General features: G+C 41.3%; 1 protein-coding gene across 3 annotated transcripts in view; it reads left to right on the top strand.

Moving 5' to 3' along the window:
* ARHGAP22 (Rho GTPase activating protein 22) overlaps positions 1-16338 on the top strand; it is a 148226-nt gene that overhangs the window by 37537 nt on the left and 94351 nt on the right. Inside the window, exon 1 of one of the 3 annotated variants that reach the window (XM_065671833.1) lies at positions 6593-6668. The exons of the other annotated variants lie outside the window; for them this stretch is intronic. Coding sequence (XP_065527905.1) covers positions 6626-6668 — 43 coding nt within the window. The 5' untranslated portion in view covers positions 6593-6625. Of the gene's footprint in view, positions 1-6592; positions 6669-16338 lie in introns of those variants that run through there. 3 annotated transcript variants of the gene reach the window in all.

Below are 16338 nucleotides of genomic sequence, written 5' to 3'. Positions count from 1 at the left end.
GAACTGTATGGATACATGGTCACTGATGAGAAATAGTGTGTGATGCCAGGTAAGAGTTGATGTCAGTGTGCTGGAAGAAAGGAAAGCACAGCACTAAGAGCTGTCCTAGTGCTACTACTTAATCAGGGAACACACTGCCTTTCGTGCAAGGCAATGTTTAGTGTGAGGTGCCCCTGCCTATAGCAAGAGGGATTGGAATTAGATGATACTTAAGGTCCTTTCCAACCCTAACTGTTCCATGATTCTACCAACAAAAATGTAACATTAAGGACATCAGCCTTGCCAGGACCAGGTGTGGAAGATTCATTATAAAGGCACTTGGCCCATGGGTAAGGCTGACTACTCAGTGATTTTTCTCTTTTTTTTCTTTTTTCATGCTTCCTCAGTCCTTCAGTGCCAGAACTCCAAGAGAATGCTAATGTCCCTGAAGCAAAGACTTGGGGATTTACTGTCTAGCAGAGTATGTCTAAAGATATATCTGAATTTACAATTAAGCTTGCTTTATTTGTTGATGTTTGTATGTAAAATTCTTCTGATTGAGTATGCTTAGGAAGCTGTGAGCCTTTTTTGTACAGCAGATGGTCCATTAGAATTTGTGGTATTTCTTTTTTATTTCAACAAGTGGTTTGGGTTGTAGCGTTGTTACTTGAATGGAAGGAATAAAGAAGGTATACTTGGGAATATCTTTTAAAACATGGTCAGTGCTATAGAAAAAATGTCAAAGTGCCAGTGCAAAGTGTTGTCTGAGTATCAGAAGGCATGACTGCAGAGGATGAAATCTGCTTGGAAATTACAGTGTTTGGAGGGAAAAGGGAAGAAATAGACCTAGTCAAATCAGAATAACAATTTGTAAATTTAGTATCCTGTGACTCTCTCCGGACTAGAAACTGTGTAAAAGGACAAGGTCATACATTCTGAAATAATGTTCCTGACTGAACAGTTGAGTGACTTTTGATCTTGAGTTTTAAGATGTTGTGAGGTTTTGGAGGTTGTGGTTTTTATGGGTTTTCTTTTGTTTGTTTGTTGTTGTTTTTTTTCCTTTCTTTTTAAACCCAGAATCCCTTTCTTAATAGAATTTTGTCCTTTTATAAGCGTAGCCTAGCATGGCTAATGGGCATGCACTGCCATATCACTTGGGAGAGGACAATGTGTGAATACAAAATGTGTACTTCCGTGAAGTATCTACATCTCATACAGTTTAGTGATATAGCTACATCCAACTCATGTTCTTCTGTGCCAGTGTCTTCCAAGAGGAATAGACGAGCTATAAATTGTTCCTTTAAACTGTCTGATTCTTCTCTCAGCAGGTTATTTTTCAGAGTCTTACCAGCCTGGAGAACTGGAGTTTGTGAAAACATTTCCTTCACAGTTTATAGTAAAGGCATTAGTTGGAGGGCTGAGCTTTTGGAGTCAGGGAATGGTGAAGACAGGGGCTTGGGAGGGGAGGATGGCTTAGATTACTCTGATCTCATAAGAAAGAAGCCTTGGGGGAGGCAACATGTCACTTCATTACTAAATAGTAGCACAGAAAACTTGCTTTCTAGTTTTAGGGAATTTATGAGAGATTAAGTTGGTCTTTAAGGGAGTTACACTATTTAGAGCTATATGAACTGAGACTGACTGTGATGTACTCTTCTGCCTGTGTTATTACATTACCAAAATTTTCTCTTCCTGAAATCCAGTGTTTATTAGGAATTCTGTGGATAGTCATAGGGTGTTCCCACTGTGACCTGGCAAGCCACCTTTACATGAGCTTCACCATGTATTTTGGTAATCCGGTACGGGAATAATCCAGGTTGAATCTGACTTCTCATGAGAAGCAAGTTTGCCATTTTTAGACTCCAAATCTTTGAAGAGGAAGTCTGTAGTTTACCAGCTCCTTGACTTACAGATTTTCTTGAATGATATGAGGATGCTCATAGTATAAATAACTCTGCAGATCAGACAAAACAAACATTTATTGGCAAAGTGTGAATTCTCCTGGATTTTGAATATGGATATTAATGAAATTGTCGGCTCTTCACAAGTGCATTTGTTTTGTACTAGATGACTCGGATCTGTTCTCTGTGAAACACAGTTCACCTGTTTTCATGCTGGTGATTCAAGGTGTTGCCAACATTTGTTATTCAGACAAGTTTGTGCTTTTTCTGGGGAGTGGGAAGGGTGGGGAGGAAACCCCAAACTTGGCAATCCTTGCCTTCTGTTTTAAAAGTTTGAAAAGTAACATTTGCCCAGCTCTAGAGGTGCAACACTGATGCATTTGTGAATCACAAAACCCATTTGTCTCCTAGTAAGAAAACGAAAAATAAATAACCTCAGCCAGCAGTGAGCTGTCACATCTGGAATGAATCACTGAAATACAATAGTGTACTCCCCTCTCCCTCAATATTTCTTTCCCCTCACCTAGTTTTTGTAATTCCTTCCCCCAGAATATAGGTGGTTGGCTTAACTAAAAGTGAAATCTTTACCTCTGGTTTCCATATCTTCAGCTTAGTCCTTAAATAGGAAAGTTTATTATTCACACATCAGCGGTTAGCAGCCAGCTTTCCTTTTCAGTGGCAGCCAACACGCTATCATATTTCTTAAGAAAAATGGGAGGGAGTGTTAAGTTTAAGTCAAGAATTTCAGATGGTGAAGCTGAGAGATGGAGGGAAAAAATAAGCAAAGTGCATTGGTTATTTAGAGAAATTTAGAGTGTTCATTCTGCACCAGTTAATTTCACAGGGACCTGTTAAGTATTTGAAAGGTAAGTCTGTCATAGAATCATAGAATAGTTTGGGTCAGAAACGACTGTAAAGATCATCTAGTTCCACCCTCCCCGGCCATGGGCATGGGCACCTCACACTAGGCAAGGTTGCTCTAAGCCCAACTCAACTAGCCTTGAACACTGCCAGGGCTGGGGCACCCACAGCTTCTCTGGGCAAGTTGTTCCAGTACCTTACCACCCTGACAATCAGGAAATTTTTCTTAATGTCTAATCTAAATCTACCCTCTTTCAGTTGAAAGCCATTAACTCTTGTCCTGTCACTACATGCCCTTGAAAAATGTCCTTCCCCAGGTTTCTTACTGGTTCCTTTTAGGTACTGAAAGGCTGCTTGCTACAGGGTGCCTCCAGAGTCTTCTTTCTCCAGGCCGAATAACCCAAACTCTCTCAGCCTGTTTTTGCAGGAGAGGTGCTCCAGCCCTTTGATAATCTTTGTGGCCTCCTCTAGGTATGCTTGACAGGTCCACTTGCTTCTTGCGTTGGTGGCCCCAGAGCTGGATGCAAGACTGCAGGTGGGGTCTCTCACAAGACTGGAGTAGAGGGGCAGAATCATCTCCCTTGACCTGCTGCTGATCACACTTCTTTTGATGCAGCCTATGATAAGCCTCATTGCTTAGTACTTGAAATATAGATTTAGACATTAAACTCTGCTTCTGATTTTGCAAACCTTATTCTGAAGCTGATATGTGGACTTTAAGAAGACATGCAAAGCTAACCATAGATCTAAAATGTTAAATTGTTGATTGCAGAAATTATAGGAGTAGGCTAATACCTACTTGAAACATTAAGTGTGTGTAAATATACCTATATTTTATGCAACATTAGAAAATACAAAACTCAATTTTGTTTGATCCAGTATCTCTGTAATGTTGTGTTGAGCCTTCAGACCCTTCAGGAGCAGAGTTTTGTAACAGTACTGGACAATCAAGATGTTAGGGTACAGGATGAGGGTTTCTAGGGTTGCTTTTATATTTAGACAGAGGTTCTGAGTGGCAGTTCTGCATTCTTACCTTCATTATCTGACTTCTGAGATGATCTCTCTGGGCCCGACTGCACTGAAAAGAGAAACTAAATGAAGTTTCACCATTGAAGACTCTTGAATTTTTCACGGGATGACAGATCTGGCTTCTACACCTCCCAAACATTGCTCAGCTACCTTGAAATGGTTGGTTTGGTGTGGCTTTGGATTGTTATTTTTTTCCCTTCACTGCCCCTGCCTTACGCCACCCTTCCACATGCTTTTTTTTTTTTTTTTTTTTTTTGTCCCATGGTTTTGTTTCCTGGATTTATTCCCAAGTCTTCTACTCCCAAAATTGACACAAACATATGTAAAAGTCACCAATACAGTGAAGATGTTTCTGAAATGAATCATCCTTTTTTCTAGTTTTGATGAACCAGTGTCAAACTGATCAAGTTTGGATGAAATTTTTATTGTCCTGTGAAATTGTAAGTGTGGATGGTTCATGCATATGCAGGTGGCTATCTAAAAGCTGTCAATATTGGCTTGTTTTATTGCTGAACTTCACTGTAATTATTATTGCCAACCAGAGCAAAAGCAAGGGAAGAGCTAAGTGCTCTTTAACTCCATTTAATGTAGTGTTGCTCTCAGTAGTGTCACATTATGTCCATGTGATAAGGACATTAGAGTCTTTGCCTCTTGCCATCTTCATCTTGCAACCTTCAACTGAAGATTATTCTCTTTTAAATATATGGTGATAGTTACCGCAGTAAATTAATATCTGCGGTTTCCCTTTGCGACCATTTAATTCTCTCAAGTAATGTAACATTATCAAAAGGGAAGATGAACATTGTCAGTTTTCCAAATATTTTGTGAAAATGAAGGGAGTTTAGAATTGTAATGTTTCAGTAACAGAAATGCAAATATTTATGATCCGCTTTACTAAAGCTGTCAGCTTGGTTGTTTAAAAAGTGTGTGTGTGTGTGTGTAACCCCACAGCAGCCTCTCTCTGTCAATGGGAGGTGATGTACATAGTAGTTCTAAAACTTCTTAAATGTTCAAATTTTAATAACTTTTAGTTGTTAAACTCAAACTGTTTTAGTTTATGGGTTGCTCTGAGGAATAGCATCTAGTCAATCCCCAGAGCTGACTTGCCTACCAGAGTGAAAATGCTTGAGAGCTGGGTGTTCTCTCCATATGTTTTGTCTCCCACTGATCTGACAGCACAATTAGTAAACACTTTGTGTGAGTTTTCCAGAACTCAGAAATCTCCCCCCTCCAGCAGGGTGCTCTCTGGAGGCAGTTCATGTGCCTCTTTGAGATCAGGTCTTCCTCTAGCCAAACAGAAGATTCCCTGTTTTACAGGGGTAGGTAGTACTTTGCACGAGAGATTTCTAAGCGGCTGTTGGTGGTGTTTGACGAGTTTAGGGGCTCAACAAAACAATTGAGATGAGTTCTTGTCCCTCCAGGAGGGCCAAATTGATACCAGCAAAACCAGAATACTGGAATTCCTTCGGAATATCATGAATTTCCTCAACTATGTTTAGTGATAGGGCAGGAAAGTTTCTTGTCCTATCCATCTATCATTTTGTGAGGAATCTGGTTTTCATTTGTTTTTTGTGTTAACCTAATGAACGCTCATAATCTGCGGTAGCTCAAGTGTGCAGTAACAGTTCAATACTCTGCAGGATGACCTCTTTGTAGAACAGTATTGTAGTTTTATCTTACAGACTCAGTAGGCATCTGTCCTTTATTTTATTCAGTTTCTATCCTGGAAGTCCCAGTCTGAAGAATTAACTTGATCTCAGAGGGCTTGGATATGTATGGGAGCAGGAGCTGCAGATTCTCACCAGGTCTCAATTTCTGGCTCTTTCTGGTATTTGAACTATACTTAAAGATACATCTCATTACCACCCCTGCTTCTTCACACGCCAAACTTCTTTGTGTATGTCTCTTCTTGAACCTGCACTGTCGTTTTTGTGTTGCATGTTGCTATTGGAGCATTCTCTTCTACTGTGCCCAACCTGGAAAAGATTTCATCCTTCAGTCTCTTGCTTGTAACGTCTAACTCTTAACATTTGGCTCAAGCTTTGCAAAGGAGCCCTGTTTGCTTGTGAGGTGCTGTATAAATCAAAGTTATGCAGCTATGCTGCAATGCTTAGGGCATTGTGTTTTTGTGCAGTGGGTCTCCAATAAGCATGGCCCCTGCTAGTTTAAGTTCAGTGCTGTGGGGTCTGGAAAACAAACACTGAATGATCACATAACCAGAAAACATCTGTTCTAGGGATGTTCTTTCCTTATCCCAAAACAAAATTCTTATCTTGTCTTCGTGGCTAGTGATTTAGTCAGGTTAATGCAATTAGGTGTTTAAACAAACCTTCTGAATATTGTTAGCACAGTGCTGACCTTTGCAAGAATGCAAACTCCCTGTAACTCTCGGTACTTGCAATCCCTGCAGAGATTCTCAGAGATACATGGTTAAGTGTTAAACCTTGGTAGGGGGAGCATATGATATGACATTGTGCTGACATAATCTGCAAGAGGTGAAATAGCTTTTCTAGTATCTTTTTGCTCACACTGAAGACTTGCATTTGGCTTCTGCTGCCCTCCGGCCAACTGAGAGCAAGCATCTGCCACTCGCATAAGGCAGACTCTGGCTGCTCTCACCCCTTCGAAAGGGCAAGTATACTTAATAAGCCGGTGAGGCTTAACGGGCAAATAGAGCCGTGAAGCGCCGAGTCTGCCCAGGGCCGGCTGGAAATCCGGGCGCCAAAGGCGGGGAGCCCCAGGGCACCAGCCTGCCCTCGTCCCCTGCGCAGCCTGTTGGGAGCCCGGGATGCTGCGAGCGGCCCCTCCGGGCACGCAGCGGACGGGCAGGGCTGCGGGAGACGCGGTCCCCTGCCATGGGGCTGTGCTGCTGCGGAGGCTGCGGTGAGGAGCACACAGGTAACGAACTGCCCCTCGGCGGGGCAGAGGAACTGCGGCGGCTGCCCCCTCCTTTCCCCCTTTGTCTGGGGTCCGTGCAGCGCGGCTCGGTCCTGCCGGGGCCGGCTCTCAGCACTCGGGGAGGCGGCTCGGGATCCGCCGGCTGATCGCTGTTGGCGGGGGCGGTCTGAACTGCCTTCTGCTTGAACAGGACACAGTGGAAGGGGAAATGGGGCTGTTTTCTCTCAGTGTTCAGTGTCTAGTCCTTCGGAAGGTGCCGTCGCTTCTTTTGTGGTTCATTCTTTCATTCTTTGAAGAAAGAAGAATCCTAAAAACTATCTCTGCACATGATATTATGCTTAAGACATAAACTTCCATAAACTTAACTTATTAGTGGAGAAAAAGAAGAAAAATGGATTGTGTATTAAGCATAAGGGGGAGTAGTTGTTTCTTTTCTTTTTCAGAAAGGCTGTTAAAGTGGCTACAGGATTAGCTGACAGTCTTTCCTCATCTGTTCTATGTCCTGATGGACTTTTGAATACTATCTGAAGTGCTGAGCTCTGACCAGCGTGAAGATGCTGTAATTCTCCTGTCTCCATATGGATTATCAGTTATTCCCAAGGTGGTTTCTGAAGGAGGTTGCCTGTTAGGACCAGCCCTCGACATCCTGTATGCTTTGGTGCAATTTCGTAGTTTGGACCCAGGAGCTCTAAGGGCAGGTTATATATGAACCCAAAGAGAAGTGTAACTTTTCTTGGTAGAAAACAATCTCTTTTTAAGTACTCAAAACCATTATAAAGATCTTTTATAAAAAAAGATCATGGTACTCAAAAACATTAATGTGCTTGGAGTTTGAAAAATGAGCTCTTTAAAGGTTTTAACTTTCTGACAGCTGAAAATAATTATTTTGCAGTAATCAAAAGTTTTCTTAAGTTGAATTATGGAGAAACAGGAGGGGCTGGGGGAAAAGTTATTTTTGTGCAAAACTTTGGAGAAAGCAAAGTGTACTCTTACAATCAGCAGACTGAAAGTTTGCTTCAAAAAAATTGTAGCAATTTAGTTCACTTTTTTGAGACAAAGGCAAAATAAACACTTTGGGGGAAATCTGGTGAATAAGAGGCTGCAGTCTGTATCACAGTTGTATCAGGGTAAAGCTTGTCAATATAGATAAGCTTTGTGAAGTTTAAAGAATGCAGTGTAAAAATAAAGCTAAATGAAAAGCACACTGATCTGAGGTAATATCAATATCGGTTATGTTAGAAAGAAGGATACACACTGAAATTAGTTTTCCCTTTCAGGAGATGTGTCAGGAGTAAGAAAGATCAGGTAAAGGTGTATCTGGTATTTCAGTCTATTACTGAATTGTCAATGCCCAGATTCTTTGAGTGATACCTGGTGAGAAGAGTATCTTGCTCTTCCTTATAGAGACAGGCTCAGGTAAAAGTCTTTGAGCAAAATACCCCTGAATTTTGGGTAGGAAATAATACAGGGTTTTACATTTGCTTCTGGTTTTAACCTGTAGAGAAAGGAAGACTTTTTTGAGGACTACTTTCAAGGGTAGTCTATTAGAGGCCCTGTCATGATCTTTGTCTTATTTTGAAAATCTATTTTTAAGTCATTCCTGTTTAATGTTAAATCTTTCTTCTGACCAACTCTTAACCCATGTAGAAGGTTGAAAAGTATTTCGCAAAAGTCACGTGCATCTGTCTACATGAAACTTAAGTCTCAAGTTTAATGTAACTTTTCTGTTTTTACTAATATGATCAGGGAGGTTAAAAGTCAGCGGCCTGTCTTGCTGGTCATTTACCCTGGTGGGAGGCCTGAAGCACCAAGCTGTAATTTGTATTCTTAACTGGGACCAATTTCAGCTTTGTATGATGCTGCTGAAACTAATTTGTCTCATGGTGCTTGGTGTAGGCCCCTTCAAAACGGCAAGCTTGTTTTCCAGTGCTTTTCAGACACTCTTAGATTTATAAATTGTGTAGAGAAGCCATTGGCTGGGATTGCCCACGCTGCTTTCACACTTTGTGGCCTCAGTGGAAGCTTTTTAGCTTGCTTGCTCTTATGGCAGAATTTCACAAAAGTCTTTGTATTTGGCTTCAGAGAATGGTTTAGGCTACTGTTGCAATGGCTGTTTGACCATGAGCTTCAACTACTCCTACTCTGTTGTGAGAATACCTCCAGCAGATGTGGGAGGAGAGGTGTGGCTGGGGAATCAAGGTGCTGATAACAGTGTTGTGGGTTTTTGCATTTGCCCTGGCAGCTCTTGCCTTGATAGGCTTTTAGCACATCAGCACAGATAGGGCTAACTGAGGAGTAGATTCTGTTTTCTTAGAACAACTGGCAGGCTAAAGTGTTAGGTGTCCTGAACACAGCTGGTTATCTGCAGCTAGCAGGAATAAGCTTAATAAGGGAGTAGGACTTCAGGGATATTTGCTTTTGTTTAAGGCCAGAATGGAATTGAAGTTTTGTCATCCCTATCCACCCACCTACTTTTGTTGCTGTAGTATAATTATCATGCTGGCTGGGTAGGAATACTAGAATTGTCCCTTTACCTTCTTTAGATTCAGTGATTTGTTATGTGCTGAAATCAGAAGGTGGGAGAAGGATATGATTGTTGGTAGGAATTGGAATGAAACTAAAAATAGTCTTCCTTCCACCTCATCTAGGTACAACTGTCAGCTCCTACTAGCCTGAACCAGACTGGAATCTGAAGCTGGTGGAAGTGTGTTTTCCATGTGCTATGCTTGATTATCCACATTTTCCTATTTCCTGAGCTTGCCTGTTATGTGTGATTGTATTTCTTTCCTTGGCATTTTTTACACTGGCAGTTGTTCCCAATCAGATGATCCAAAAACCAATCTCACTGTAATGTTGCATAGATTTCTGGTGACATTCCAGTAATGTCATGTAATTAAGATTGTAACCAAATAATACTTTTACTTTCTTTAACCTGGTCATCAATTTGGGCTGCTCAATTTAGCTCTCATAAAGAGGCCCACATTGTGTTCACTATGGTATAAAGTGACTTGAAGACAAGTGGATTCTAAATTACTTTGGGGCAAGCATCAAGGAGAACTCAGTTTTCAGCCAAACAATATTTGCCCATCAATCTTGTTTGATGTCAGCTGCCAAGGTGTGTTTTCTGTTATGATTTTGTGCTTAAGAAAGTGCAAGGTGTGTAAGGCTTGTAAAACAGGGAACGCTGAGAAAAAGGGACTTACCTGATATGAAAGCTAGCTAGGATTTTTTTTTTTTTTTTATAGTTGTTCTTTGTGTAAAAGGAATAGAAAGGGATGTACTGAGAAAGTAATTTGCATCTGTTAGATAACACCAGTACCTTCCACTGCAGGAACGAAAAGGGTAAAGCTTGAAGAGAAAACAGTACTTTGGAAGTCTATCATTTGTAATGCATGCAAGATATATTCAGTATCTTCCAGTCTGTGATATTGGAACACTTTAGAAATGCAGTCATGACAGGGTTCATGATACTGCATCAGTTAAGGAACTAATCATAGAATCATAGAGTGGTTAGAGTTGGAAGGGACCTTAAGATCAAGTTCCAGCCCCCCTGTTCCTGCTATGTGCAGGGACACTTTTTGCTAGAAGGCTCTGTCCAGCCTGGCCTTGAACACTTCCAGGGATGGGGTGCTCAGAATTTCTTTGGGCAACCTGTTCCAGTGCCTTACCATTCTCTCACAGTAAAGAACTTCTTCTTTATATCTAACCTAAATCTCTCTTTTTTTTTTTTTTAATTTTGAAAACTTTCTAATTTTTCTATTTAAAAAAAGGAAAAAGAAAAACCAAGCCAAACAAGCAAATGTAAAATTGATACTTGTATCTACTTATTTTTCTGTATTTTTTTCAGCCTTCCTAGTAACGATAAAGATACCTTCTGACAGAAGAATAGCACAAGTTCTCACTCATGCTGTTATGAGACATAAGTCTCACTTAGACTTTCGAGTAGGTTTTGACTATGTTATACGCTTGGCTCCTGTAGACAGTTTGTTAGTCTGTGCAGCCATGTGAAGCATACAGTAGCACAGCTGCAGTATTTTAGAGTTGTGCAGTCCCTGAGATGAGAAAGTATGTGTATGAATAAACTTGTATGTTTATTATTTTGCCCACTTTCCTTTCCAGAAGAAACAGTTCTTTGGGTGGTAGGACTTGAGCACTGTGAGAACAGCCTGTGTTGGGTAGGAATGTATATAAAATTAATGTGTGAACTCATTTCTCATTTCAATAATTTGATCAGTTTACTTGATAACTGAAGTAGAAAAAAGGACTTGTGCATCTTCTGAGCATTCTACATCCACTATGAAAACCCAAGATGTAGGGAAGGTTATAAAGGAGGGATTCAAAGTCTTTTCCAAAATATAAGAAAAAGTGAACTGGATTCTGTCAGTGAGTACACTGAAGAATGTCACCTGCATGTATCTCCAGATAGTGTTCCCTGGTATGCACCCATGTACCTATATCTAATAAGGGTGATATTTGGAGGGTGTGTCTTGAGGCGTGTGGGAGACTTAGTTGATTATTTTGTTAAAATTGACTAGAAATTTGAAAAAATATTTGTTTTAAGAAGAAATATTATCCTGGAGTTATCTGATTGATTATTACTCATGCAGAAAATTTTTCTGAGACTGGTTCTGTCAATGAAAGCAAACACTAACCTTTGACCTAGCACAGCAGAGCTGTTGCTGTGTTAGCTGATAGAAAAGTCCTGTTAACCTTTATGGTCTCTACCTCTTATGCTCCAAAGAGGAAAAAAATGAGCTGGTAGCATTTCAAAGGCTTGATCATGTGTTTTGTCTCTTGTCTGATTCACAGTCTTTTATTCTTGGACTGATAAGGGAAGATATTGGCTGGTTTCTAAGCAGAACTAGTTGCAATTTTTATCTTGAAATGCTTCATTAAAAAGTCTTTTTAATCAAAAGTTGTATTTCCACAGTTTCTGGTTATTGTGACTTGGAAGCATAATTTTCAACAAAAGGAAAATGTATTTCTTCCTATAAAATTAATAATTTGCATCTAAAAGTGCTGTATAATTCTGGTTATGGGTTTTATCCAAGAAAGTAAGCATTACTGTGTGTGATATTGGACCATGTCGTCCAAAAATGAGCGCGTGGCATATTGACTGAACTGGAATACAACCTTGCAGGACAGGCAACATGGGGCCAAAACCAAATGGAACTGCTGAGATTCAGCAAAGCAGCAGATCACTGCCTGTATATAAAAACAGGGATCTAAGGACTATGAGTGTGTTAATGGTAGCCTCACAGAGGCTTTTAATGTATAACAACTCCATCAGCTGAGAAGCTTAAGCAGTTCTTTTCTTAGCAAACAGCGTGGGTGCCCCTTCGATGAACTGCCTTTTATAGGTTAAACTGCCTGCTGTGTTTAATCTGTACACAACTGAAGCTAACACCTGAAGAGTTGATAACATCTGCTGTGTATACACAACCTCTGTCTTGTATTTACTGTCAACAGAGTCTTGTTACTTGTTGATGTAATTTCAGGCTCTCATAGTGAGAATGCTCATAAAGGCAGCGCGGACCCCTGCAGTGACATTGCTTTTGCTCTCTGTTACCTCATCACTCACTAGTAACAGGAAAGCTTCCTAGATTGTATGTAATGGGATGTACACACTCTCTCCTCTGACTTGTTTTATATCCTCTTTTCTTTTTGCTTAAATACAGTGTCCCTCAATACATAAAGGCTTTTGGCCTGTTTCCCCGCCACAGGTAGAACCTTGCATTCATTGTTCTTGGGACCTGGCGAAGTGTCCAAACCAGCTGCCATATAATTCAATATTGTTTAATTAAATGTGCTGTGGGAAAGGCTTATGGAATCTGATATTGCTAAGTCTGTTCCAAGGGGTTAATTTTATGAAAATGCTAACTTAATAAAAAAACATCATAAAGGTCTGTACCTAGAGAATACTTAGGTATTCTATCCTTGACCAAGGATTTATGAACCTTTCTGGCTTCATCTAGCTTATATCTAGAATATCTTATACAGAGGTCCCCATAAGTGGATTTACAAGAGTGGAATTCATAGATATTAAAAAAAAAAAAAGTACATTACAGTAGGCAAACTGAGGCACAGAGAAATCGGGTGGCTTGTTCAAGAAGCCAGCTGGAGACTTGGTACCTTCAGGTTTCAGACTGTCAGAAAATTCTTTTTTCCTGTGGGTCATACTGTTAATAGTTATTGTCGAAATACCAACTGTCCAAATGTTTTCTAGATATTTTCAGTATTTAATGGCCATTAGTGTTTTGAGCTTTTAGAGGTTCTCTGGCTGACACAACTTTATCTACTATTAATTTGCCATGCTAGGTGAAACTTCACTAGCACAGTTTTTTTTTTTCTGCTTCTCACTAATGAAAAGTAAACCAAGGCAAGTCTTATTTTCTTCGCCATTATCTTCTTTATATGATACAGGGAAGTAAAGTGACTTGGCAAATGTTACCCAGCAAATGTTACCCAGCAAATGTTACCCAGCAAATGCTCAGGAGAATGAGAAAATGGATTCTTGTTTCTTGATGAAAGTGTTGAGATAATTTGTTGTTTACACTGTTGCATTCCTGTATTCTTTTGAAAGCTGGTTTGAGTGAGCCTGAGATGACAGTGTGGTAAAACTACAGCAACTCAAAGATACATGTTTTCATTGGAAATATGGAATCATTTATTTAATCTCTGTAGAAACACTTTGCTTCAGATTAGAGACAGTTACCTTATTAAAGAAAAATTCAAAGGCATTAACCAGTCTAAACAGTTTTAATAACCTCATTTATTTCATCTGGATTTGAAAAAACCAGTGTTGAAGTATCCTGTCCTAATGTCCCTTAAGATAAAGTACTTAATTAAAAAAATGCTGAAATTTAATATTTTGTCACTGGTAATTTCGGCCTGTATCTGAAAAGTCAGTGAAATAATAAAGCTGAGAAAATAGCAACTGTGCAGTGTCTGGGTTTTGGGTATTTTATTTTTCACTGAAGGAAGATCCACCAGACAGTAGTACTTTTGAGGCTTACGGTGTCATTTTGAACAAAGGGCAGCAGCTTGTGTTGTGTTTTGAGCACAGCAATTCCACTGTCTTTCCTGCTCCCAAAATGCTTGGGACTGCACGCTTTTTTATAAATAACTGAGCAATTGGAGATCAAAGCAGGTTAGATATGTCTATTCTCTTCTCTAGCCTACACTTTCAGTCTGGACCAGAGCACTTAAGTTGCTATGTTGGTAATAAAGGTATTCTCGAAAGCGAACCCAGGTAAATAATCAGCTATTGCTGATTGGGATGATGCAGGACTTGTTCAGTTCATACAATGAAACACATGAGCCATCTGGGTTTTTTAACCAGTGTATGTTGTGAAGAATCCTCTACAGTAGTATGTGAGAACTGAGCAAAGAAGGTGGTGTTGGAGAAATGTAGCAGTTAGAAGCTGGCATAGTGGACTTTCTTTTTTCTTTTTCCTTTTTTTTTTCTTTTCCAAATAACAATTGAATGGAGCTGGAAGAGAATGAAGGAGCTGGCGAATGAAGTTGCTAAGCCACTGTCCATCATATTTGAAAAATCATGGCAGTCAGGTGAAGTTCCCAATGATGGGAAAAAGGGAAATATAACCCCCATTTTCAAGAATGGGAAAATGGAAGACCTGGGGAATTACAGACCAGTCAGTCTCACCTCTGTGCCTGGCAAAATCTTGGAGCACATTCTCCTGGAAGGCATGTTAAGTCACGTGGAAAAACAACAAGGTGCTTGGTGCCAGCCAGCATGGCTTCACTAAGGGGAAATCCTGCCTGACCTATTTGGTGGCCTTCTATGCTAGCGCTATGGAACTGATGGACAGGGTTAGAGCAATTGATGTCATCTATCTAGACTTGTGCAAAGCATTTGATGCTGTACCCCACTGTCCTTTCTCTGAATTGAAGAGACATCAATTTGATGGATGGCCCACTCAGTGTATAAAGAACTGGCTGGATGGCCACATGCAAAGAGTTGTGGTCAATGGCTCAGTGTCCAGCTGGAGAACAATAACGACTGGTGTCCCTCAGGGATTGGAGTTGGGACCGGTCCTGTTCAACATCTTTGTCGGTGATACAGACAGAGAGATTGAGTGCACCCTCAACAAGTTTGCCGATGACACCAAGCTGTGTGGTTCGGTTGATATGCTGGAGGGAAGGGATGCCATCCAGAGGGACCTTGACACACTTGTGAGGTGGGCTGATACCAACCTTACAAAGTTCAACCATGACAAGTGCAAGGTCCTACACCTGGGTCAGAGCAATCCCAGGCACAGCTACAGGTTGGGCAAAGAAGAGATTCAGAGCAGCCCTGCAGAGAAGGACTTGGGGGTGTTGGTTGGTGAGAAATTTAACATGAGCCAGCTTCAGTGTGTGCTCGCAGCCCAGAAAGCCAACCGTATCCTGGGCTGCATCAAAAAGAGAGTGACCAGCGGGTTGAAGGAGGTGATCCTGCCCCTCTACTCTGGTCTCATGAGACCTCACTTGGAGTATTGTGTGCGGTTCTGGTGTCCTCAACATAAAACAGACATGGAACTGTTGGAACAAGTCTAGAGGAGGGCCACGAGGATGATCAGGGGCCAGGAGCACCTCCCGTATGAAGACAGGCTGAGGAAGTTGGGGCTGTTCAGCCTGGAGAAGAGAAGGCTGCGTGGAGACCTCATAGCAGCCTTCCAGTATCTGAAGGGGGCCTATAGGGATGCTGGGGAGGGACTCTTCATTAAGGACTGTAGTGACAGGACAAGGGGTAATGGGTTAAAACTTGAACAGGTAAAGTTTAGTTTGGATATAAGGAAGAAATTCTTTCCTGTTAGGGTGGTGAGGCACTGGAATGGATTGCCCAAGGAAGCTGTGAATGCTCCATCCCTGGCAGTGTTCAAGGCCAGGTTGGATGAAGCCTTGTGTGGGATGGTTTAGTGTGAGGTGTCCCTGGTCATGGCAGGGGGGTTGGAACTAGATGATCTTGAGGTCCTTTCCAACCCTAACTGTTCTATGATTCTATGAATAACAGAACCACAGACCATAATCTGTATGGCAGGCACAGTTCTCAGACTGTAATGACAATAACGGAATCCATGTTTGGGTACCCAGACCTGCTTGTGGGGAAGTTGCAGGCTGCGCTGAGCAAGGTTCAGCACCACTTGGGTCCCCTGTTGTCTTCTGTGGGAGGGTGAAAAATCACAGAATCACAGAATCCCAAGGGTTGGAAGGGACCTCAAAAGATCATCTAGTCCAACCCCCCCGCAAGAGCAGGGTAACCTACAGTACATCACACAGGAACTTGTCCAGGCGGGCCTTGAATATCTTCAGTGTAGGAGACTCCACAACCCCCCTGGGCAACCTGTTCCAGTGCTCTGTCACTCTTACAGTAAAGAAGTTCTTCCTGATGTTAATGTGGAACTTCCTATGCTCCAGTTTACACCCATTGCCCCTTGTCCTATCACTGGATATCACTGAAAAAAGCCTAGCTCCATCATCCTGACACCTACCCTTTACATATTTGTGAACATTGATGAGGTCACCCCTCAGTCTCCTCTTTTGCAAGCTAAAGAGACCCAGCTCCCTCAGCCTCTCCTCATAAGGGAGATGTTCCACTCCCTTAATCATCTTTGTGGCTCTGCGCTGGACTCCTTCAAGCAATTCCCTGTCCTTCTTGAACAGAGGG

Source organism: Lathamus discolor, chromosome 3 (assembly GCF_037157495.1).
Source record: "Lathamus discolor isolate bLatDis1 chromosome 3, bLatDis1.hap1, whole genome shotgun sequence".
NCBI lineage: Eukaryota > Metazoa > Chordata > Aves > Psittaciformes > Psittacidae > Lathamus > Lathamus discolor.
The sequence above is the reverse complement of the archived record's forward strand: the minus strand, read 5'-3'. Positions and strand labels throughout refer to the sequence as shown.